Source organism: Thamnophis elegans, chromosome 3 (genome assembly GCF_009769535.1).
Source record: "Thamnophis elegans isolate rThaEle1 chromosome 3, rThaEle1.pri, whole genome shotgun sequence".
Classification (NCBI taxonomy): Eukaryota; Metazoa; Chordata; class Lepidosauria; order Squamata; family Colubridae; genus Thamnophis; species Thamnophis elegans.
The window spans coordinates 132,035,134-132,061,272 of NC_045543.1; the positions used below are offsets into that span (position 1 = coordinate 132,035,134).

Below are 26,139 nucleotides of genomic sequence, written 5' to 3' on the forward strand. Positions count from 1 at the left end.
GGGTTCCATGCAGCAGAGTCCAAGATGGTGGCGCTCAGGGCTCGGGAGGACGGTTCGGCGGCGGTGGCCGCGAAGAAGCTCTTGGTCGCCGTGTGTCTGTGCCTGAGCAGCCTCTTCCTCTCCCCGGCAGACGCCACAGGCCAGGCGGAAAGCGGCGGCGCTTCCGGGGCGGCGGTGCCTCACCGGCGGTTCGAATACAAGTACAGCTTCAAGGGTCCGCACTTGGTGCAGCCGGACGGATCTGTGCCCTTCTGGGTGCACACGGGCAGTAAGTAGCCCTCTCATTCCCCAAGGGGGGGAAACGGGTCTTCCTTTGACCTTGCGATCGGCTTGGGAATCTATTCTGAAGGATCAAGCGATTAGCCTTGGAGTGCAGCTCGGGAAGGCAGGGGCCTCTGGGCATACGCAGAGTGCAGCTGGCTTGGGTTGGCGGCTCAGTTTAGCTTATCCGGGGCTCTTGGTTGGCTTATAAATCAGGGAAGTGATTTCTCTGTGGTCTTAATAGGAACATTTATTTATTTTTTTTTATTTAGTTTGTCAAACATGTACGAGATAACAGGTATAAGTATAAACATGATTAGGAATACATGAAATGGGTACGAATAAATGGGGACAGTAGGGCAGGGACGGTAGGCACCCTGGTGCCCTTTTGCACACCCCCTTACAGACCTCTTAGGAATGGGGTGAGATCCACGCTAGACAGTTTAAGGTTGAAGCTGTGAGGGTTTGAGGATGTAACAACAGAGTCGGGTATTGCATTCCAGGCATTGACTATTCTGTTGCTGAAGTCCTAGTTTCTGCAATCGAGTTTGGAGCGTTAACCTTGAGTTTGTACCTATTGTTTGCCCATGTATTATGCAGTTGAAGCTGAAGTAGTCGTTGACAGGTAGGACAATTTGTAGCAGACAATTTTGTGTACTATGCTTGACCTTAATCCACGTAGTTCCAGGTTGTCCAAGCCCAAAATGTCATGCCTGGTTGCATAAGATATTCTGTTGCAAGCAGAGGAGTGGAGGACTCTTCTCTTGAAATACCTCACTGGATTGTATTAATGTCCGATGTGTGAATTCCGGGCAGACAAGAACGGTTTAGGGGAATGAAAAAAAAATTGATTCTTTCTTGCATCACCATCTTATCTCTAAAGGTAACATCCAGCCTTTGTGAGCTGTTGCCTCATCTTTCTTTAATACAAATGGGTGTAAAGAAGGAATGGACATTTTCGTTTCTCAATCCCAGAGGTGGGTTGGGAAGAGAGAGAGAGAGAGAGTGATTGGCCCAAAGTTACGAAGTTATGTGTTTGGGTTTAAAAAATCATAAAGTATTCTTTCACAACTTGCCCTTCAGGGACAAATAATGCAAAGAATCCTGTGATCCAGATATGATTTATGTTTCTTAATGGGAGGAAACCCCATTAATCACTCTTGAACCATTAGCTCAGACATATTGCCTTTTCCTGCGCTGATTCATCTTCTAAAACCCTAATTCTTTGCCTTTGAGGATAGAATAAGAAAAGTGATTACTTGATCCAGAATTTCTTTGCCTGGCAAAAGCCGGATGTTCCTCTGCTTGAGGAGTGCCAAAGGTGCTTTTTCAAGAGGCAACTGGGACAACCATGAGCTGGATGACTGAAAATCACCATAGGTATTTAGCTCTGCTTGATGAGGATATCTGGAAAAGAAAATCAGTTTGCTGTAGTAGTTAAAGTGCTGGCCTAGAACCCAAGAGACTGTGAGTGCTAGTCCCACCTTAGGCATGAAAGTAACTGGGTGACTTTGGACCAGCCACTCTCTCTCAACCCAACTGAATACTCAAGAGTTGTTGTTCTGGTGACAATAGGAGTAGGGAGGAGTATTAGGAATCTTGTTGCCCTGAGTTGTTTATAAAAAAATGAAGGCAACGTATAAATAATACATTTGATGCTCTGAGTAGATAAGCATTAGTCCACATTACCAATGTTTTGGAGCAACCTAATACAAACCAGGGTAAGTAGGACACAAAATATTAAAAGTTCCTGGGCAAATATGTTCTTGTTAGTTGCGAAATCATATCCAACCCTTGTGACCCCATAGACAACATTCCTCCAGGTCTTCCTATCCTCGACCGTCCTGTGGAGTCCATTTAAACTCACACCTACTGCTTCGGTGACTCCATCCAGCCACCTCATTCTCTGTCATCCCCTTCTTTTCCCTCAGTCTTTCCCAGCATTAGGCTCTTCTCCAGTGAGTCTTTCTTTCTCATTAGGTGGCCAAAGTATTTGAATTTCATCTTCAGGATCCAGCCATCTAAAGAGCAGTCATGGTTGATCTCCTCTAGGACTGACCGATTTGATCACCTTACAGTCCAAGGGACTTGCAGGAGTCTTCTCCAGCTCCATAGTTCAAAGGCCTCAATCTCAATTCTTTGGCGCTCAGCCTTCCTTATGGTCCAACTTTCACAGCCATACATTGCAACTGGGAAACCATAGCCTTGACTATACACACTTTTGTTGGTAGGGTGATGTGTCTGCTTTTTTGTATGCTGTCTAGATTTGCCATAGTTTTCCTCTCCAGGAGCAAGCATCTTTTAATTTATTGGCTGCAGTCCCCATCTGTGGTGATCTTGGAGCCCAGGAAAATAAAATCTGTTACTACCTCCATTTCTTCCCCATCTATTTACCAGGAATTGAGAGGGCTGGATGCCATGATGTAAATGTACTCATATTCAAATTAAACTCAGATGCACTATATTACTGTATACCAGTGTTTTTCATACGGCTACTTTAAAATGTATGGACTCAACTCTCAGAGTTTCCCTGGCTAGGGAAATCCACGCACCTTTTGAAAAACATTGCTGTATTTTTAAAAAATAACAATTTTTGCAACATATGATATAATGAGTATTTAATTACTGTTCCAAGTGATCATATACTCACCATATTATATGTAGCAATAAATTTTATATATATATAGTCTCTTGCTGCAGATTCCATAAAGTCTCATGTTAGATGAGTGGAATGAGAATTTTGTCTCCTATACTGACAAAGATACTCTCTTTTCCTTACTCTCAAACCCTGCAAGTAGCCCCCCTCCCTCTGGTCTTTCTATTCCATACTTATTTAACATTGTCATTGAAAAATCTAAAAGTTGTGCCTCTCCTTCTTGAGAAACTAAATTAATTCAATCATTGAAACCAAACTTCTACATCTGTCATAGCTGAGAAGTCTCCCAGCTCTTTGTTAACAGTTTTTCCATTATAGCAGGTGATGGCATTCTTGGCACTTTTGCCTTTTTGGCATAATGTATCGGCACAGATACCATCATACTTTATTGTTAAAGATTATGATGTGCTTAAATTATAATTTGTAAAAGATTTAGGTTTTCAGGGCCTGCTGGAAGAGTAACCCTATTTCAGCTATTTACTGTTTCCATAGGGAATTCTGCTGTTTTCTAAGGCAGATGACTAATAATCATCTTTCATTATAGGAAATCAACCATATGATATGGCATTGAGGTGTGAAGGTGTTTCAATAAGAGATCTCTGGATCCCTGGTTCCTTCAGGGAATTAATTTCTTTTTTTCCTGCTCTATTTGGAATTACTCTATTACATAAGATGGCTAAATTTGAAACAATAGCCTTCTGCCTTTACTCTTTATAGCTAAAAGTGCCTTTTGTTTGTGTTCGTGTTGACATGTGACTGCAGGATGATAATTTATATTCTGCCATATGGCTAGGATTCATGTGAACTAACGGCAAATATGCTCCATTGGATATAGCAACTTTAGCATAATAACATGCTTTCGTTTCTTCTTTATCCTGTCTAGATTGGAAGTTAAAGATCAGATTTTGCAGAGTGGCTTGTTCATATATGTCAAGTATAAAAAGTGTGACTGAATATCTTTATGTTCATACAATATGTAAAAACTAAGCTGATGTCTTTAGTTTTTTTGTCTGTCAATCATTTCTTGATCATTTGCCGTTCCATTTCATGTTCTTGAGTAGCTGAGTCAAATTTTGGAATTGACAGTATAAACTCTGGCTATATGGTGATTCATTACTATCTACAGCAGGGGTGTCTTTGGCAACTTTAAGACTTGTGACTTCAATTTCCAGAATTCAAAGAGTTGAAATTCACAGTTCCCAAGGCTGGACACCCCTGATCTCTAGAATGTGAGACAGCCTTGTCCCGCTTTACATATGAACAGAACACCCATTCCTGGTACATAGACACACTTTTCAGTTGTTTATCCATTCTGGTTTATAATAAATTGTTTATCTTAAAACTGGGTATTACTTTTGAACTCTCTTTTTGGTGGACAACTACTCTAGGCTTTACTTCTTTTTTAAGTAACATGTTGACTTTTTGTTACTGATTAAAATCAACACTTGAAATACAAAGCGAATTAACGCCAATTGGACAAAAACTAGCATTTAACGTAATAGCCTTTTAAGTTAGAACTGAAGAACAGCTAAGAAAGTGCTGTGTTAATCTTTAAAACAATTTGTTTTAAACAATTATCACGTTTCCTAACACCTCCTAGAATATAGTATTGGGATTGAAGAGCAGATTGGTATGTGTTTACTGCAACCTGCAAAATGTAATATAAAATCCATATTGTGATCTACAGACAACCTGCCTTTCATTTATGAAAATTGATCCTTTGAAATCTTGTTTTCTAGAACAGGGATCCCCAATCCCTGGTCCATGGACTAGCACAAGACCGCAACATGCCAGAAACTGGGCTGTGCAAACAAGCAAAGCCCCATCCAGGGGATGCAGGCAGCACATGAAACCATGCACACCCCGTTCCGCGGAAAAAACGTATCTCCACCAAACTGGTCCCCAGTGTCCCAAAGGTTGTGGGCTACTCTTCTAGACTATGTACAGTAGCTTAGCTTGGGAATAGCACAGCGTGTGTGTTTTTCCCCACTGTGATAAGATTAGGAGTTTCTTTGGATTAGGTCCTAAATTCCTTTCATCTCGGTGATTCTGAATTCAGGATCTGCCTTTGTAAGAGCTGAATAGAACAGAATCGAATAGAATTTGTTATTGGCCAAGTGGATTGGACACACAAGGGATTTGTCTTTGGTGCCTAGGCTCTCAGTGTACATAAAAAGACAAGATATATTTGTCACGAATCATAAGGTACAACCCTTAAAAATAGCCATAGGGTAGAATAAGCAATCAAATCATACTAGGAACAATCAATATAAATCATAAGGATACAAGCAACAAAGTTACAGTCAAACATTCATAAGTGGGAGGAGATAGGTGATAGGAACGATGAGAAGACTAATAGTAATAGTAATGCAGACTTAGTAAATAGTTTGACAGTGTTGAGGGATCATTTGTTTAGCAGAGTGATGGCATTCGGGGGGAAACTGTCCTTGTGTCTAGTTGTTCTGATGCCCTATAGCGTCGTTTTGAGGGTAGAAGTTGAAACAATTGATGTCCAGGATGCGAGGAGTCTGTAAATATTTTCACAGCCCTCTTTTTGACTCGTGCAGTGTACAGGTCCTCGATGGAAGGCAGGTTGGTAGCAATTGTTTTTTCTGCAGTTCTGATTATCCTCTGAAGTCTGTGTCTGTTTTGTTGGGTTGCAGAACCAAACCAGTCAGTTATAGAGGTACAGATGACGACTCAGTGATTCCTCTGTAGTCTTATTTATTTCATTTTGCTTTTTAATTTGATGAGTCAGAGAGAAGCAAGCAACCGAGAATCACTCACTGCGGTCCAGGGTCCAATAGGGCTGCGAACCTGGATGTTCCCAAGCAAAGTCTGGCTCTCTGATATGGCACTGCTGTTTAATGCAACATTATTCTTGCTTGGATGTGCCTGATTCATGCCAGATTCTAACTCTATAATGTCCACAAACTGTTTGGTCTCCAAATCCCAGATCTACAAATGAGTCTCTGGACTAAAGTGGGCCGAAGCTACAGTCTTACAATTTGCAAAGCTAACTCAAGTTCCCAAAGCACTCCACAGTTTAGAAATTTCTTGTAAATTTGAAACCTGGGAAGTGGGTTGGAAAATAGCTATTCTGAGCTTTTGAAGTTCAGTTTTTAAAATCTTGAGTGCTTTTGTATTCCTGATGATTAGCCTTGTTCATTGTGGTCAATATTAACAAGTAATCCTTGAATTATGGCCACAGTTGAGATTGAAATTCTATTACAAAGTGTTGCAGTTGTTAAGTGAGTCTTTTAGCCCCACTTATTTCACAAGGTTGTTGTGGACAAAATAGGAGAGGAATATTTAAGTACGTGCTTCCTTGAGTTAGTACAGGGGTCAGCAGCCTGTGGCTCTGGAGCTGCATGCGGCTCTTTCATCCCTCTGCTGTGGCTCCCTGTCGCTGTTCGGCTCCACAATTGATAGGGCTTTCAGTTAGGACAGGTAGAGGGAAAAAGGATGCTGCGCTAGGAGGAGACTCTATGGTGGGGGAACCGGATTTCCGGTTGGCTCCAGAATTAAACAGGGGGCTTCTGGTTAGGACTGTGGTGGCTCTTTGAGTGTTTAAAGTTGCCGACCCCTGAGTTAGCTATAAAAAAATAATAAAGACAGGATTAAAAAAATCTAATGTACAAATATTTTGGAGTTCTTTTAACAAGTATGGTTTTTAACATACCATTAAAAATGGTGACCTTCCTTTTTAGATGCTATCCCCAGTGCTGATCAGATCAGAATAACTCCTTCGTTGAAAAGCCAAAGAGGATCCGTATGGACAAAAAACAAATCCATATTTGAATATTGGGAAATTGAAGTGACCTTCCGAGTGACTGGAAGAGGGCGAGTAGGAGCTGATGGATTGGTACGTCATACCAGCTGCAGTTTGCAAACATTGGGTTGGAGGTTAGCAAGCCCGCATTCGAGACCCAACTGTTGCTGCATGGTGGGCTGAGCTCTTGTCATTTGTTCCAGCTCCTTGATGGGGGCATGAAAGGAGCCCCCACAGGTTCCTGGTAGTGGGCAATAGTGATGTCACCCACTAATCCTTTCAACCCAGAAGCGCCTTAACTGGTGCCTCCAACATGAAACAAGATAAGAATGGGGTCAGGAGTTTGCAAACATGGTGGTTGCATGAATTGGAGGGCCTACAATTTGCTTAGATTTCCATGTGTCTGAACAGGCAATCTGGTATACTGAAGGACAAGGATTGGATGGCCAAGTTTTGGTGCAGCAGATAACTGGAATGGTGTTGGCATCTTCTTTGACTCCTTTGACAACGATGCAAAGGTGAGTGAGAGGACATTGAGGTTTATGCTGTGGGTTGAACTTCAAATAATTTCTGTGGACCTACTTGATTTTTCAGTCTTCATATCTTCTCCCATCTTTATGCTGATTTTTATTTCCTTCTCTCTCAGAAAAACAACCCTGCGGTGATTGTTGTCGGCAATAATGGCAAACTCCATTATGACCATCAAAAGTAGGTTGAATTTGATCTGATCTATCTTGGTTTTTCCAGAGGAGGTGTGTGTGTGTGTGTGTGTGTGGTGTGTGTGTGTGTGTGTGTGTGTGTTTTGTCTATTTATTAATTTTTGCTGAGCGGATAGAACAAATAACTTGGGTTCCAAGTATTGGAAAAAATTTGAAAGTTATAAAGTAGAGTGCACAGAACCATAACTATTAGTACTGCTTCTTTATCTTTTTTCTTAAGTTATGAACTTCTCACCTCCATGACAGCTCTCAGTGGTGTACAGTAATAAAAGCCATTATTAAAAAGTGCAAGTAGAAACGTACAGGTGAGTGGAACAAGGAAGACCATTCTAAAAACGATACATTCTAAAAACAATATAGCACAGGAAGCCGCCTGCATTCTAGAAAGAGTGCAGAGAAGAGTGACAAGACGATTAGGGGACTGGAGACTAAAACATGAAGAATGGTTGCAGGAACTGGGTATGTCTAGTTTAATAGAAAGAAGGACTGGGGGAGACATGATAGCAGTCTTCCAATATCTCAGGGGTTGCCACAAAGAAAAGAGAGTCAAGCTATTCTCCAAGCACCCGAGTGCAGGACAAGAAGCAATAAGTGGAAACTAATCAAGGAGAGAAGCAATCTAGAACCAAGGCAAAATTTCCTGACAGAACAATTAAATAGTGCCTCCAGGAGTTGTGGGTGCTCCAACCCTGGAGGTTTTTAAGAAGAGATTGGACAACCATTTGTTTGAAATGGTATTGGGCAGGCATGTCCAAAGTCCAGCCCCGGGGCCCAATTGCAGCCCGTTTTCAAATTTTGAGCAGCCTGTAGCCTCTTTAGAGTTATTTGTTTAGTCTTTCATAAAATAGTTCATTTGCATTAAATATTAATGGTTCAAAGAATGTCAGGCTGAATGGTTGGCCCCACACATTTTCACTTCACCAAATCTGGCCCTCCTTGCAAAAAGTTTGAACACTCCTGGTATAGGGTCTCCTGCCTGAGCAGGGGGCTGGACTAGAAGGCCTCCAAGGCCAACTCTTTCATTCTATTGTTTTAAGGGCTTTTTCAAACATGGTCAGTGTGGGGGGCCAGACAGATCTCAGGGAGAAGGCTGTTCTGGAGGGGAGATGCTACAAAGATAAAGTTTACTTACTAGGTCCCATCACACGACTGATTAACTGATGGAATCTGGTGTATACTAACTGTGCCAGATCATACAGGATCGGCAGGAAGAGAGAGGGCTGTTTAGATTGCCAGTCCCTATACTGGTGATAAGTAGCAGTTTTGGTTAACTGGAAATCTACTGGGAACTAGTATAGCTTGCAAAGCAAAGATGTTCCATGATGTGAATGTCCCACAATTAATTGCCTGTTGTCTCTACATTCTAGACCAGTTACTGCTTCTCAGTGGTTTTCAAGGGCAGCTCCATGTAGAGCAGATTGCAATAGTCCAATCATAAGGTGACCAAAGCATGAGCAGTTGAATGCCTTGAAATTCATTTCTTGGTCCCCAGTCCAAGTGGTGCAAGTTCAATTGCTAGAGCAGCTTAGGTCATTTTGTCACTTGTCTCTTAAGTGAAATTCCATCCCACTTCCTTATCCTTCCCATCAAACTCCTTAACATTTTGGCTCAATTCCTCTTTGCCACTCTATTCCCTGTGCTTCATCTCCTCAGCTCATACTTCACCAGCTTCTCATCTTGTGTGCCCACGATGCCAGTCTTTTGCTTCCCTCACCATGAAATGCCAGTCCAACTAAGGACATACCCAGTGTTAATTCTGGGAGTAGTGATCTTTTGAGAAGATTTATCCATTGTTCCCAGGTTTGTTTGTTTATTTCATGAGCCTTACCACATCCATTCCAGTTCAAAACTGACATCTTAATGATGAATGTGTGCTAAGCATGCCACAATAAACAATACGCAACAAAGATGATTAGGGGACTAGAGACTAAAACATATGAAGAACGGTTGCAGGAACTGGGTATGTCTAGTTTAATAGAAAGGAGGACTAGGGGAGACATGATAGCAGTGTTCCAAAATCTCAGAGGCTGCCACAAAGAAGAGGGAGTCAAACTATTCTCCAAAGCACCTGAGAGTAGAACAAGAAGCAATGGGTGGAAACTAATCAAGGAGAGAAGCAACTTAGAACTGAGGATAAATTTCCTGACAGTTAGAATAATTAATCAGTGGAACAGCTTGCCTCCAGAAGTTGTGAATGCCCCAACACTGGAAGTCTTTAAGAAGATGTTGGATAGCCATTTGTCTGAAACGGTATAGGGTTTCCTGCCTAGGCAGGGGTTGGACTAGAAGACTCCAAGGTCCCTTCCAACTCTGCTATTGTATTGTATAATAACCAGACTTCCTCTTAATCCAGGTTTAGACATTATGCATTATGTCATGGTTTAAGTTGTTGTTTGGTGAGATGAGATTGTAGTTTTTTATTCATTGAATACAAGTAGTCCTCAATTTACAACCATTCACTAAGTGACCAAAGTTAACAACAACCAAAAAAAACCCACCTGCGAAAATTTACTTAGGACCAGTCCTCACTTTATGCCCATCGAAGCATCCTTAGAGTCTCATGATCAAAACTCAGGTTTTCTGGCCTGTTTTTACAATGGTTGCGATGTCCCAGAGTCATGTGATCACCATATGTGACCAGCAGGTTCCCAAAAGTCAATGGGGAAAACCAGATTCACTTAACGACCACTGATTCCGTGAACCACCACAGGGATTCACTTTAAAAACCATGGCGAAAAGGCAAAGGGGGAATTCTGGTCCCCATTCTGGTCGTAAGTCAAGGACTACTTATAGACGGCTTCTATTTTTGTATTATTCAGATGGACCATACATCATGTAGATGGGTTTTCGTTTTCATCTGTGGCTTATCCTGACTAAGTTTGTATTGATAAGAGGTTTCTCTCTTTTAAAGCGATGGGTCCACCCAAGCGTTGGCATCATGCCAAAGAGATTTTCGTAACAAGCCTTATCCCGTCCGTGCAAAAGTTGTTTACTATCAGAAGATACTCTCTGTAAGTAACTTCAGCTCTCGTTCTACTTCCCTGTATGCATATTTAATGATGTGGTTTTTGAATAATCGAAACTCGGGAGTTAAAAGTATACTTTGGGGGTGGGAAGAGAAATCTGGCAGTCATCATGTATCACAAGTCGATAAGATCTTTCAGATCTTTCTCCGTCCCTGGACGCAAAGCTTGAGACCCAGAAACAGACTGTTTTTATCTTGGAGGACAAAAGAGATTTTTTCATGTACTTTAAACAACATACTGGCTGAGGATGATAATTGAAAAAAAAGTTGTCTGACATAATTTAGTATTCCTATCAAATGATTTAGGTCACAGGACTGGTGGGAAAAGCCTTAGTTGCATACAGATTTACTAGGTAGACCAGGGTCTATAGAGATTCTTAATTATTTAGGTCATGTTTGTCCCAAAGGTGCTTTTCCAAAAGGCAACTGGACTTTCTTGGGTTTTTTCCTTGAAAACTTTTCACTTCTCATCCAAAATGCTTCTTCAGTTCGTAAACCAGTCCTGCAGTTCCATGGGCTGAATGCAGCCCTGGGTAGCTAGTGATGCGGCCCCACGCAATTGTAAACTTTTAACATTATTATGTGCTTTAGCAATAGCAATAACACTTGGACTTATATACTACCCTACCAGTGCTTTATAGCCCTCTCTAAGCGGTTTACACAGTCAGCCTATTGCCCCTAACAATCTGGCTCCTCATTTTACCCACGGAAGGCTGAGTCAACCTTGAGCCTGTGAGAATTGAACTGCCAAACTGCTGGCAGTCAGCAAAAGTCGCCTTCAGTACTATATTCTAACCCCTGTATCCCCACGGCTCTTTATATTTATATACATGAACTATTATAGATTTTATATGCCATCCAAGACAATTCCTCTTCACTCTGTGCAGCCTAGGCAAGTCAAAAGATTGGACAGCTATGTAGTAGACCATTGGCCTAATTCTGCATCAAATGGATTCGTCTCTGTCTCTTTTTCTTCCAAGGTCTTAATAAACAATGGCTTTACTCCAGACAAAGAGGACTACGAGTTTTGTGCCAGAGTTGAAAACATGGTGCTGCCTACTCAAGGTTACTTTGGCATCTCCGCAGCAACGGGTGGCCTCGCAGGTGACTTTTACCATTCAAGTTACCTCTCCCCTGATGATTTTGCCCAAGAAATGAGTTGTCTTGTTGGGATAGATAGATATTGAGTCAAAATGCCTGCAGACTTAATATCTGTTTTTAAAAAAACTGAAGCTGACACAAAGATGGTCATCTTTTTGGGTAGCAGCCAGTGGTGGGTTACGACCGGTACACCCAGGTACCATTCCGGTACGGTGCTGCGGAGTGTCCCCCCCCCCGCTCCTTACCGGTATTTAAGCTGTTTGAGGCTTCCGCGCACACACATGGAGCATACGGCACCTGTGCGGTTCATCGCCAAACAGCTGGAGCATCATGGGCGGTATAAGTACGCATGCCCGTGCTGCATGCATGCTGCACACGTTCATGTGGACACCCTATCCCATTGCACTGTACCGGTTACAACAGGATCCGAAACCACCACTGGTAGCAGCAGAAAAATTAAGTAGACTGTATGGGGTCAAGAAATTGTCCTCTTGGCACTTGTTTACACCAGGTGGAAGATGACAGGTGTGTCCTTTTCAGCCACATCCAGTGGTGAGTTGAAGGCGGTATGTCCCAGTACGGGCGTACTGGAGTCTGCCCGGAGCACCGGATACCGTTCCAGTGCTCCACAGGGCCCACCTGCCCGCCCGAGCTCCTTACCAGTCTTTTAAGTCTTCGGTGCTTCTGCGCACGCGCGTGGCATACACAGCCCCTGCACGACGCTCCGCTGAGCAGCTGGAGCGTCGCAGAGGTGTTAAGACACATGCATGTGTGATGTGCGCGTCCATGTGGACGCCGCCGGGTCAGTTCCAAATGTACCAGTTGGAACGGGATCCAGAACACACCACTGGCCACGCCCTAATGTAAATTGAAGGTGTGTTCAAAGGACTGGGTATTCTCAGAAAAAGAATTCATGTTTCTTTTCATGTCCATTAATCTCTCGGTCTGCTTTGAAATCTGTCCAGCTCATTATTCCATGGATCTTGTAGGAGAGGACTACAGTTTAGAGGAATGTAAGCTCAAAGCAGCAGTGATACCTTGGAACCAGTGGTGGGTTCCGGGGCCCGGCGTCCACCACATGAACGCGCGCAGCACATGCATGCATCCTTACCTCTTATGACGCCTCCACAAGCCTCTGACGCTTCAGATGCTTGGTGGAGCGTCACGCAGGTGCCATGCGTGGAACCCCCAAAGAGCTCAAATACATGTGAGGAGTCGGGCGGGTGGGTGCGCCCTCCGGAGCACCGTACCCGAACCGTGTCCAGTGCTCCAGCAGACACCGGTACGCCCGTACTGGGGCGTACCGCCTGCAACCCACCACTGCTTGGAACCCAGCTATGCTCTGGTACAATAAGGAAGGCAATGTCTCCCAACTTTTAGTCCATTTTAAGATGTCTGAAAGTCTCAGAATTCCCCAGCCACTAATGCTGGCTGAGGAATTCTGGGAGCTGAAGTCCAGACATCTTAAGAGGGTCAAGGTTAAGAAAGTATTTGACTTAACTCCTCAAATGAAAAGAAAATGTCATGACTAAATTCCAGACCATAAGATGTTTTGGATGACCAATATTTGAAATTCACCTTTAAATCTGCAGAGAACTAGAATTTGCCCTTGTGATTGAGCGTTTTTTTAAATTATTTTAGAAGGTCTTCCAAATCATTTACTGAAACCTAAAATTGTAGGAAACTCCTTTGCTTCCTTACCTTCTGCTTTTTGTCCAATGCAACCTTGTGATAAATATGCACATCTGGTTTAGACATTTGTCTGTCTGTCCGTCCGTCTATCGACACAAATTTCCTCCCACATGATTAGCAAAGCATAGCTTGCTAGAATGAGGAGTAAAAGTCCATTCATGATTACTTGCTGTTGTTTGATGTGGATCCCATCTCATTAGTCCACAGTTAATGAAAGTGTGTTGCCAATCTTGGCCATAGACAAACATTCATGTACTCAGCGTTCCTAATGTTGGCCTTTGTGCTCCCAGCCAGATAATGTGCAAAATGAGATGTCTTTTTTGATTTTTTACATCATTCTACTGAGTTAAGATAATGTAGACGAATTCTTTTTGACACATTTCTGATTTTTTTAAAAATCTAGATGATCATGATGTCTTGTCATTCCTGACATTTCAATTGACGGAGCCTGGAAAAATGACGGTAGGTGCCTTTGGATTATATATTTGTTCTGCATGCTCACTTTGGAGAGAATTAAGTTTTAAGAATATGCAAGAGCGTGCATTCCCAATAAAACAGTAATTTGCAGCTAGGTTGCAGATCAACTAAGTTGAATCTTTGAGTAGGGCGTCTTTCCTTTTTGGGAAAGATAACCTTTTATTTAAAAAAACACAGGCTAATTATAGATTTGTGATGGAATTATAGACTTGTACTATATGTTTGTGGTCTTTCCATCATTGTTAATTATGCCAGGAAAACATGGAAGATTGGAGAGGTCAAAAATGAAAGGACTAGGAGTGTTTTAGCCATAGTCAGGCAGTTCTCGTCACATAATTATGTTCCCAGAAGGAGGAGAATGACATTTCATTCACCCAGACTCCTCCTTTTTTCATCTTTCTTGCTGGCCCTGCTTTTTCTTGGCACTTAAAGCAGCCTTTTCTGTGCACAGACTGGTAGTCTTGGACTTACAATTTCAAGCAACCGCTTGAAATTCTGATGGGCCTACCGGGGGAGAGAGAGAGGAGTTATGACCCAGATCAAAAGTTTTGACAGTCATCCTCCCCTCTAAGGAGGTTCTCAGTCATCCAAGTCATGGTTGTCCCAAAGGTGCTTTTTTCAAGAGGCAACTGGTTTTTCTGTTTTTTTCTTTGAAGACGCTTCCCTTCTCATCCAAGAAGCTTCTTCAGCTGTGACAGGATGGTGTGGAATGGAAGGATTGATATTCCTTGAAACAGCTGGTCATTTGCATCCTTTTAGAGAGGTTGAAGCGAAACATCTTCAAAGAAGAAGAAGAAAACCCAGAAAGTCCTGGGTTGGCCATGACCTGTAGGACTGAGAATCTCTACAGACCTCCATTATGGATGTAACTCAAAGATTCTGTACACTTCTCATGCATTTAGAGGCTTGATTCAGAAGATTCTGGAATAGTCAGGGTAAAACAAACACCCTGCTTCAGACTTTTCTCATCTCACAAGTGAGGATAAAGTCTGGCAGGAAATAAGAGGTAAAAATCAGGGAATACAGCCCCCATAGTTCCCTTTACATAAAGGCAAACAGGTGTTTCATATGAGCAAGTTCAGTTTCTTCGCACTGTTCCTCGGACACCCCAAAACGTTAACTCAGAGTGCCTGATGCCAATAGTGCTTGTCAAATTTTAGGATGCTTTTTTACTCAGAATTGATTTCATAGCCTCCACCAGATGCAGAGATTGCTGAAAAGGACAAAGAGAAATATCAAGAAGAGTTTCAGCATTTCCAGCAAGAGTTGGACAAAAGGAAAGAGGACTTTAAGAAAGAGCATCCGGACATGCAGGGCCAGCCAGGTAAGTGGACAAGGGATGGACTCGATGTAGAAAGCCAAGTCTTCATTGAAAGAATAGCATTTCTCAACGGGCATTCTTTCCGGTCTGTTGGCAGACAGGATTCTTTCCTAGACAGTCCATGTGAGAATGACTAGAGCAGGAGTGTCAAACTCTATTTCATTGAGGGCCGCATCAGGGCTTTGTTGACCTCAGACAGTGGGGGTGGGGTGGAGAGAGAGCTCAACATCACTTATGTCGGCGCCTGTGGTAGCCCAAGCGTTCTGCCAACGAAAACAGGCTCCCGAGCTCCCATTTCTGGCTGTGATGGCCTGCAACCACCTGCCAACGGAAATAGAGCTAGGGTGGGCCATGCTGGCACAGGCACCGCGGGCCAGTCCCTCCCTGTTTCCAAGGTGGTCCCGTGAGCCAGATCAAAGCAATCCGGCCCATGGGGTTTGAAACCCCTGGACTAGAGGATTCTGTAGTTCTACAATTTTCACGGGGGAATCCGGAATGAAAAATGAAGAAATGATCTTTGCTTTGCAATGCATTCTGTCTGCTATACACACTAGTTCCTTTCGCATGTAGGTACACTATGCAGCAGGGAAACTGCACACCGCCCCAAAACATAGTTTAGATGTTTCCAAAACCCCTCCACAAGTGTGAAGAAACCAAAATGCTCCTTTTTGCTTAGTTTTTGTTTTTGGGGTTTGGAAAGGTGTGGGGTTGGAGAGGAAGGAGGTTTAAGAAAGGTAATAGGTGCCTTAAAGTTTGCAAAAACCTTAGGAGTCTTGTTTCATTCCTTTAAAATCCTTCTGAACTCCCTTCTGAAGATGGATTTTGGCTTTGCTCATTTCTGGGTTGTGGCTTTTAACATGCCAAGCAAAATTAGTGCAGCCTTCAAACCTGCAAATATTACGAGTTTACCTTTGTCGTTTTGCGGCTTTATCTCCTGTTTTGGTAATACAATTTTTGTAAAACTGGTTTAAAAGATGAGACGAGACTGAAGTTGCTTTCTGTTATCAATCGTTCCATCAGATTCCCTTTGGAAACCATTTATGGACTTTGTGCCTGTGGTGGGGGGAAAAATGAAACTTTGACTTTGGGTTTTGCCGATTAGATAGATTTGATGTTTTATAAAAATGACTTGTATATATTATTATACAAAAGTAAAAAGTTGAGGTCTCAGGTTATTACCATATTATACTGTACCAAAAGGAGTCAGAAGTCAACACTTTTCCCTCTCTGCTCTGAACTTTTTCTCTTCTCTTTTTCCTTCTTTATTTTTTCATTACCTTTATTTTTCTTTGTATGTTTTGTATTTTATATTTTGACTAGCCGATAACCCAGTGTTGTCTGGGTATTTATTTATAGGGGGAAAATATCCAGACCAAACTTAATTTCTTTTTTTAAAACATTTTATTTTTTAAACAAGCACAAACGGACAGAACAAAAAAACATTAAAACCACCTTCCATTACAAATTATAGAAAGTATATCAGTTGGTTACAAAATTTCTATGCATCCCTTCCATAGTCATCACTTACAATTCATATCAAATAGCATATTTTTAAATCAAATATATTTATATATATTACGATTATTGTACCTCAACCTTCATTTGACTATGATTGTTTTTATGAGAAATATTCTAAATTTAAAGTAAAACTATATAATGGCATTCCATTAAATCCTCCTAAAACCATCCAATAACTTTACATCTTTATAACATATTCTAAATAAAAATTGGTTATATTTATTATTAAAGCTTTTAAACCTCCTCTCATAGTCTCCATTTGTAGTTTATATAAAATTTCATATTATCAAACTAATATATACAGTATATATGCATTGTTATTATTCATCATTTATTTAACTATAACTATTATCACTTCATTTTATACATAATACTCTAAATTTAATTAAGTTTAACTTAATTTTTATTATACGCTTTCATTACATCAGCCTGTATCTTTCCAGTAATAGTGCAGTCTTATGTCTCTTGCCATTTATAGCATCAATATTCTGATTACTTTCTTGGTAAGTTTTGTATGGACTTCTCTTTGCAACTTGTTGTTCATTTCGTATCTTATGAAAACTCAAAACCTTCCATCTGCTCCTTCCATCAGCTTATCTTTGGTTATCACTGGTGCTTATCTCAAGATTTCTCTCCTTACCTCCATCAATTTTTCTCTCATTTCTTCTTCTATACTTTGAAATCTGAAGTAGAGTTCCAGTCCTTCTATCTCCCCTTTCCATATTCCGCTCTTGCCAATTCCAACCACGCTCAGTTTGCTGTCAGTATCCACATTTTTCTTATCTCTTTGATCATTTTTTTCTTCAATTTTTAGAACTGTCTTCCACTTTCTTCATTTGATAAGCATACTCAATTTTTCCATCACATTTTTCTGTTTTGTGTTCTATATTCTCCAATCTCTTCTCAATTTTCTCTGTTACTACTAATTATTTTTGAATTTCAAACATAATCATTTGCAATGTTAAAATTTCTTTTTCCTATTGCGCCATTCTTCCAACTTGTAAACACTGCCACTATAGCATTCAAGGCTTTTTGTTAGATTTCAAGAAAGTTCATTATAATCTTTCAAGTCAAGGCTTTGTCTTCCCTCTAATCCAACTGCTGATAAAACTCCCAAAGAACACCTGTGTAAACAACCTGTGTTCTTCCTATTATCACTCTCAGTAAACAAGCTGAAAAGCCTTGAAGTGTCAAATGATCAAAGAAAAGAAAGAATAATGTTTCCAAGCCTCCAGCCTCTAAGTGGCAGTGTTACTTCTTTTTCTTCTGTTGTTTCAGCCCTCTTTGTATTCCTCTTTATATCTTCTTATGTTCTGAAATTTATAGAAAAAAAAATTTAAATGGAGAGAAAAAACAATCCAATCGAGCATTGTAAAAAAAAGAAAACTTTTAATCCATAGGTATAAAAAAGAATAAAAAATAGAAAAAGAAAAACTAATCCATTCAGTTTAAAAAATAGGAACCATTTGCAAAAAATCCATCCATAAAAATAAAAAAGATAACACACTAAGTTTAATGTGGCTTAATTTCTCCGCCTGCTCTCTTCTGTCTTCAATTTTAATTTAGCTTTATTTTTTGAGGGTGAGGGGTAGTCTGTTTTCTAATAATAAAATTTCCCCACCAATTTGACACACTTTCTCTTTCCGCTTCCTTTCCATTCCGGAGCTGTCCCAACTTCAGCAGCTTCTGTCGTCGGAAATAAGAGCTTCTCCTGGATCAATCAGGGACTTTGTGGTGTCCCTGAGATCAGCAGGATGTACTCTTCTCTATCACCGTCTCTACGGGATGGTTTAGGTCCAAAAGGACCGTCCAGCGGCAGAAATACCAACGCGATCTTGGAGCTCCAAGATCGCATATCGTGTCAGCTCCTCCCAAACGTAATTTCTAATGTTGGATTTTCCCCTTACCAGAGGGAACCTCCTTGTGGAGTACTGTGAAGCAACTCCACTGCTCTGCACAGTAGAAGCCATTTTACGGCAGTATAGTAGAATCCATTTAAAGGCACAACATACCCACTGCAAACCTATCTCTCCTTTGAAATTCTTCATCTGTTCACTTGGACCCAGGTGTTGTTAACTTCACTGACTCATAAATGGAATTTATTTCAGGCACAAATGTACATAGGCACAATGCTATTAATGAAACATCACAAGGAGACAACTGTTGTTGGGCTTCCCTCTGACTTGTGTGTCTTACTGAAAATGCCCTAGTTAAATTCACATCAAAATACAGCAAGTGGTTAAGTATATGTTTAAATGAAGTTACGTTGGAATCATTTGACCCGCCAGAATTTCCGACTTGTGTGGTTTTGTTTTAAAGTAGATGATATCTTTGAGACGGTAAGTGATCGTGAGCTGAGACAGATCTTCGAAGGCCAAAATCGAATTCACCTGGAAATAAAACAGCTCAACAAGCAATTAGACATGATTCTGGATGAACAGAGAAGATACGTCTCTGCGGTAACAGAAGAAATTTCCAAAAGAGGGTCAAATGTCCCTAGCCATGAAGGACAGGTATATTGTTGGTGCATATATTTACATATGTTACACATCTGTATTTTGACAGTTTTCTCCTTTTCACTAACAGTTCTATTCTGTTTCTTTTTTCTTTTCTTTTTTTAAAATTACAGGCTTCCCAATTAGAACTTGGCAATATCGTAAAAACTCAAGAAGAGGTTCTGAGACAAGTTGGAGAAATGAAGTAAGGATTCATGTGTGAAAGACATAACATACCAGCTTATGTCCAACAAGGGTTTTACATTATTATATAAGATTGTTGTTGAGGTGTGAACTACAACCAATAAGTAGTTCCCTTTCTTTTTTGCTCACTGAAATTCCACATTCTCTGTTTATTCCTAGATGGCCTATCATATACAGGCTTGTTTGTTTTTTTAAAGGACTCTTAATGTTACCGACGTAGCAAATGCATTTGAGTTCCTTGTTGCAGTGCATCGGTAAATAAAGTTATATAACATACCGTATTTCTCTGAAAATATGACCCACCTCAATAATAAGCCCAACTCTATTTTTTGGGGGGGTGGACCTAATATTACCCATACCCAGAAAATAAGTCCAGGGGTGTGGGTGTGGTCAGCACAAATGGCGGTGCGGCAGGAAGAAAATTGTCTGGTTGCAACCCGCTGCCCCCATGGGGGCAGCGCAAATAACACTTTTGCCCTCCTCTTTCTGGGCGCAGCACTTCTGCTTGTTGGGCTGCTTCCCCAAAACCAGCAGCTCCATGGCCAGCTGCTTTTTCCCTCTTTTGGGGGAGGCGAACGGGAGGTTTTTTGGCAAACAGGAGGAAAATGGGGAGCCCACCGTTAATTTTTTTTTTTTAACTTGATCATTTGCTTTTTTGGGAGAAAATAAATGACAAGTCCAGGGATGTAGCTAAAGCCAGGAAAGTAAATAGCGCATCGCTGGGCCATAATAATAATTTAGGTTATGAAAAGCTAGGTATAGCTTAAATTGTTATTAATTTTTCCAGTGTATATCTTTTCTCTCAAACTCACTGGGACTTTTAAACTATGTCTGAGATTTTAAAAAATTACATATTTACCCCTACACATCAATGCAATTTTGTTCAAGTGATATTTCCCCATGTTTTTTAAGAAAAATAAATTTCCATAGAGTCCACAGAAAGTTCAGGTGCATTAAAGGGCCTCTCTGATGTGAGCATTCTTGACTCTCTTTCCAGAAATTCCATGGGGGAAACTTTGCGTCTGGTCACTGGCATTCAGCACCACCCAGCTTCCTCTGGTGGGATCTACGAAACCACACAGCATTTCAACGACATTAAGGAACATCTCCATGTTGTAAAGAGGGATATTGAGCATTTAGTCCAGAGGAACATGGTATCTATTGCTGTTTGTGTCCTAGGGGTTTTTCGGGGGAGGGAGGGAGGAGAGGGGTACCCAAAAGTCAACATGATAGCTGAGACTATCCCCGTTTAATTGCAAAAATGGCAGAGTGCAGCGGGCACACAGTGGTGATGGGAAGAGGTGGGCAGAGCTGGTAGCTGTGGGTAAGCGGGCAGCCAAAACAACCGAGATAGTGAGAAGTAGATGGACGGAGCAGTTGAAATGAAGGTAGTTCCTTCCAAGAATGGTTTGGAACCAGGTTGATCCTTGCTTTATAACCTCTTTGGCTTCACTCAGCGACACCCGTTGGGATTGCTGGAACTGCCACTGCTAAGCTGAGCCGCCTCATGGGATTTTGCCTAGTGGCCACAGGAGTTGCCATCCCAGTTAGTGTCGTTAAATGAGGACTACCTGAACTGGAAGTTAACTTATACTTCATAAACTACTAGAAGGGAGTACTCAGCTCAGTATTTAATTATTTTAAATTAAAGCTAAATGAAATGTAGGCTTTATTCCGGCCTTAAGCGTTTCTTGGAATGTAGTCCTGATGGTGTCACTCAGAAAGCCCTTGGCCTGAAAAAAAAAACAGCTATCAAAACAACGTCAGAGCTTTTTTTATTGGTTTTCTGTGGTAAATCTACTAAATCCTTTCGACCTAATGAGAAGCATGACTACAACTTGACGAATTGGCATCTTTAGTGATTTTGGGCCAGTGACAGAATCACGCATACACTAACAGGGCAAGGGCTGAGATCCATCATCTGCTGTTGCATCTCCTTATAGCTGTCCTTTCCTGGCCTTTTAGGATGGGACCAAACACTGATAAAACAAATTCTCCATAAATAGCCTTTCTTGGCGAAGGGGAAGGCAGCCATATTGCGCAGCAGCAGTAATACTAGAGAAGGGGCAGCTGGGAATCTGCACTGTAGTTTGGACGAGGGCAGAGGTCGGCAACCGTAAACACTCAAAGAGCCACAAAGTTCCTAACCGGAAGCCCCCTGTTCAATTCTGGAGCCGACCAGAAGTCTGGTTCCCCCACCATAGAGTTTCCTCCTAGCACGGTATCCTTTTTCCTCTATCAGTCCTAACAGAAAGCATTATCAATTGTGGAGCCGACTGGCGACAGAGAGGGATGAAAGAGCCACATGCGGCTCCAGAGCCGCAGGTTGCTTACTCCTAGACTAGTGTATAGTTCACAGTGCATAATCTAAACTAGTTTGGTTTTAAGATTAAAGCACCAGGCTAGAAACTAGGAGCCTGTGAGTTCTAGTCCCCACTTAGGCATGAAAACCAGCTGGATAACTTTGGGCAAACCACTCTCAGTCCAAACCACCTCACAAGGTTGTCATGTGGGAAATAGGAAGAAATATTAGGTAGGTTTGTCACTTTGAGTTTTTTATAATAATAATAAAGGAATAAAAATAAATACAATATAGTGGTACTCCCAAAGTACAGCCTGGACTTTTCTTAACACAGGGGTGTTTCAAACACACAAACATGTTTTTTTTAAAAGCATGCATGCACATCAATCAATCAGAATAGAACTGGAAGGGACCTTGGAGGTCTTCTAGTCCAGCCCCCTGCCCAAGCAGGAGACCGTATACCATTTCAGAGAAGTGACCGTCCAGCCTCTTCTTATAAACCTCCAGTGATGAAGTATTTACAACTTCTGGAGGCAAAGCTGTTCCACTGGTTAATTGTCCTCACTTGTTAGGAAGTTTCTCCTTAATTCCAGGTTGCTTCTGTCCTTGATTAGTTTCCATCCATTGTTTTTTTTCTCCCCCTTGCCTTCTGGTGCTTTGGAAAATAAATTGATCCCTTCCTCTTTGTGGTAGCCTTTCAAATATGCTATCTCATGTGCCCCCCCCCCCAAAAAAATCCTTCTTTTCTCTAGACTAGCCATGTCCAAATCCTGTAACCGTTCTTCATATGTTTTAATTTGATTGAGGATCATGTCAATCAAAACTATTTTGAGTACACGCATAGATTCGGCTTGTTGAAAAACTCAGTTTATTGTTTGTTTTTCAGCCATCAAATGAGAAACCCAAATGTCCAGAGTTGCCACCGTTTCCATCATGTTTATCCACAACCCACTTCTTTATATTTGTAGCAATCCAGACGCTACTCTTTATTAGTTACATCATGTACAGGTGAGTGTCGACTTGAACACACCTTGCAAACAGGGAGGAGCTTTGAGGAATAGAACTGAATGACCGGCTCAGAAAAGAACATGGGCTTGTTCTAAGCAAGCCCTAAAAATGTACCAGGCACATAAAATTAAATGGTAAGAAAGACACAGGGAGATGCTGCTTATCCCTGGCACTAGTGGGTTTAAGATGCTGGTGCCTTGGCACAAATGCACTTTTGCCATTATGTTTGTGGAGTCTTTGCTATATAAATGCCTAGGAATTTTCAAAAGTGTATTTTTTTAAAAAAAAATTCCTTATAATTCACATTCTCACTGTCACATGTAACTTCTGTATTTTTCCGAGTATAAGATGCACTCTCCCCCCCCAAAAAAGAGGGTGAAAATTTAGCTGCGTCTTATACACTGAATACAGCATTTTTGGCCTCCCGAAACCCCTCCCCACGCATCCCGTTTTTTGCAAATATGGATGTGCAGTGGGTTTGGGAGGCCTACAAAGTGCTCCAGGGGGCTAAGGAGGGCAAAAACGAGCGAAAAGTGGGCCTGTTTTTCTCAAAAACGGGGCTGTTTTTGCCCTCCCCAGCCCCCAGGAGTACTCTACAGGCCTCCCACATCCTCTGCACACCCGGTTTTGCAAACAACAGGCCCTTTTGTCGCCTCCCAACCCCCCCCCCCCATCGCATTGTTGCCCTCCCCGTCTCCCAGGAGCCCTTTGCAGGTCTCTGAAACTCTCTGCATGCCCCTTTTTCACAAAAAATGGGGCATGCAGAGGGTTTGGGAGGCCTGCAGAGTGCTCCTGGGAGACAGGGAGGGCAAAACCCTTTTTTTTTCGTGGGAAATAATATTGGTCTAAATGGCTTTGCTTCTGTCAGTCACTTCACTGTGATTTGAAGTAATGGGTAATCTTATTTCAGTAGTTAGCCTTAAGTTGGTTTGGAGATCTTGAAGACTGTAGTGAGCTTAATTATTTCAGATTAAATTTCAGCCCCAGAAGCTTACGGTGGGGGCTGCCCTGTCTCCTCTAAATTTCAGAGCATTCCTGGTTCTGAAAGAATCACTTATTGAGATAGACAAAAAGCTTTCTGAAGTCAGTTGAGCTAATAGATTTATCTTTCTGTTGCGTCTGCAGGACTCAGCAAGAAGCAGCAGCAAAGAAATTCTTTTGATGGCCTCTATTGTGCATTCCAGAGGTGCATGGAAAGCATTGCACTAGTTGGAGAAGAGGGAAGGGATCCTTTAGTGTTGAAAATGCTTCAATATTTTAAATTATTGAGTTCTTACTTAATCAACTACACCGAATAATGGATTGCGATGTTATAAAAATGGACAGATTCCAAGGCAGAAAAAAAGATAAATTCTGTCTTTGAGCATCCAGGAGAAATGGCTGGATGGAAAATACCTTTACTTCATTGTCAAAATACATCCCAAGTAAGGTCTTGGCACAGGAGTATTTCTCACACTTATTTTTATATTCTGTTTTGGGGAGATCATGGAATTCAGAAAGACTGTATAATAATTGTTGTGTGTCTCAGAGAGGAAGGAAGGCAGACAAGCAGGCATTGGGGTTCTGAAACTGCACCCCACTTTAGACCTATAAGAGGTTGCAATACATATGTAACTTTGTGGGCGACATTAGATGAGCAGAGTTAGAGATTGCCAATTCAACTTTGTTTAAAAAAAAAACAGACTTGGGGAAACAGTGATAAGCAGGGCTTATGAAATGAGGAAGTAGTAAGAACAGCTGAGTCCTTAACGGTGCAGTTTTTCTGGGTAGCAAAAGGTAGGCGGGAAGAAGCTCTTTTTAGCATGTTTTGATACAGTTATTTGTATTCATTGTATTCACACCGATCATAACTTTTGTAAAAGTGTTTTTTAATCCCTCTTCAACGAAGAGATCCTAGCTTGCATGATCTTGAAAGTCATCTGGCTTGGGGGAATACGGGACAGCCGCGATCTTCAGAAACGTTATCGTTGAACGTTAAAATTCAAATCGAACTTGCATCGTATTCTTCTTTGGTCCTCTCTCCAAAGCCAGGAATATTGTGTATAGACACTGATGGCATTGGTTGGTTTTTTTTTTTTTTTAAAATCAGGCTTCTCCTGTTTTTGCTGAACCGTTATTGTTCTTCATCCTCACGTCTTCTTAAGTCTTAGCCACTTATTCTGTAATCCTCCTTAAGGGAGAACAACAAATGTGATTTTACTGTGCCCTGCATCTTTGCCTGTATAATTTTGACTTGAAACTTCATTTTTTTTAACGTGCATAGAAATTCTAATAGAATAGCTTTCCCATATCGTCAAGTGCTCAAATTCCTCTTGAACTTAAAATATTAAAAGGCAAGCAATGCTCACTGTATCCAGTATTACATATTTTGAAGACATTGTTTGCAGTTTTGAGAAACAGAACAAATCTATGCAATTCTTTCCCTTTAAAGATATCGGCAGCGTTATGTTAGGATTGATAAACTGGACGTTTTCCACCAAGTTTTGAAAAACATGTAGCTGCAGAACACCTTCCTACAACTCAAAATTGAGGACAAATAAGCAGACTTTCTCAACCCAAATCACTCAAAAGGACCACGATCCATTCTGTTTCACACCAGCAAATGTTTTTACAGGTGCCTTGGACAAATGAAAACCAAATGTATGTTGTAAAAATGACCTACTAAATCAAGGGTTTGTGCGATTTGAGTTTTCATTAAAGAAGACACTGCTTTCTTTTGTGCAGAAAAAAGTGGATTCTGTTGCTTTATTTTTATTTGGAATATGCTTGGGTCATGATGCAAACCTTGTAGATAAAGCATCTATATTTTCTTTTTGACATAATGTGAATCTACCCGGCTGAGAATTAAAATATTGAAGCAATCGGTGGTATTGTATCTTGTGTTCAGAGGGTAAAATACAGTAAAGCTGTACTCCGAAGCATTGTTAAGACTGGAGTTAATATCCCGACAGTAATTAGATCCACAGCAAGTGGATAGATTTCAATATAAGGTCCCTCCTCTCCTAACAAACACATGAAATGCACATAATTGTGAAAGGTATTTTACTCCATACCTTGCATTTTCACACATCTGTAGTTCCGTGTGACATACAATGAAACATTTCTAATCTCATTTTGAATTTTGGTAGGAATATAATGCACATTTCATAACTTGCCCGTAGTTTCAATGGTGGTGGCAATCAAATTCTTTTACAGGCCCATCATGAATAATGATGGAAAAGAGGCAGTTTGGGGTTAGTGGATAAGTGTTCTGACCTATGTTTCCCCAAAAAGCACAAAGCTGATCCATGGTCCTGACAAAACCACTTTTATTAAACAAATATTGAATTCCTCTCATTCACATTCAGCGAAACAGTCTTACTTTTTTTTTAATAATTTTTTTTCAAAACAAACCACACAAAGAATCCTCCTTTTTTTTCATACTGTAGAAAATGTATCAGTTGGTTACAAAGAACTTTCGTGCATCTCTTCCACAGTCATCAATCATAATTCATATTAATTCAAATATTTTAACTCAGATATTTATACATATTACCATCATTATACCTCCATTTTCATTTGACTACGATTGTTTAAATGTCCATCATA

The 26,139-nt window shown here is 41.0% G+C and overlaps 1 protein-coding gene across 1 annotated transcript; it reads left to right on the plus strand.

The window, feature by feature from the left end:
- On the plus strand, window positions 1–25,416 carry LOC116506294 (protein ERGIC-53-like). Its single transcript, XM_032213959.1, is given in 14 exon segments — window positions 1–268; window positions 6,628–6,782; window positions 7,101–7,131; window positions 7,134–7,207; window positions 7,336–7,397; window positions 10,320–10,419; window positions 11,414–11,537; window positions 13,630–13,688; window positions 14,895–15,027; window positions 18,862–19,055; window positions 19,172–19,242; window positions 20,239–20,395; window positions 22,430–22,551; window positions 23,677–25,416. Coding segments are annotated over 14 exon segments (1,563 nt in total). The 5' UTR covers window positions 1–24; the 3' UTR covers window positions 23,714–25,416.
- Window positions 25,417–26,139: the final 723 nt, after the last annotated feature.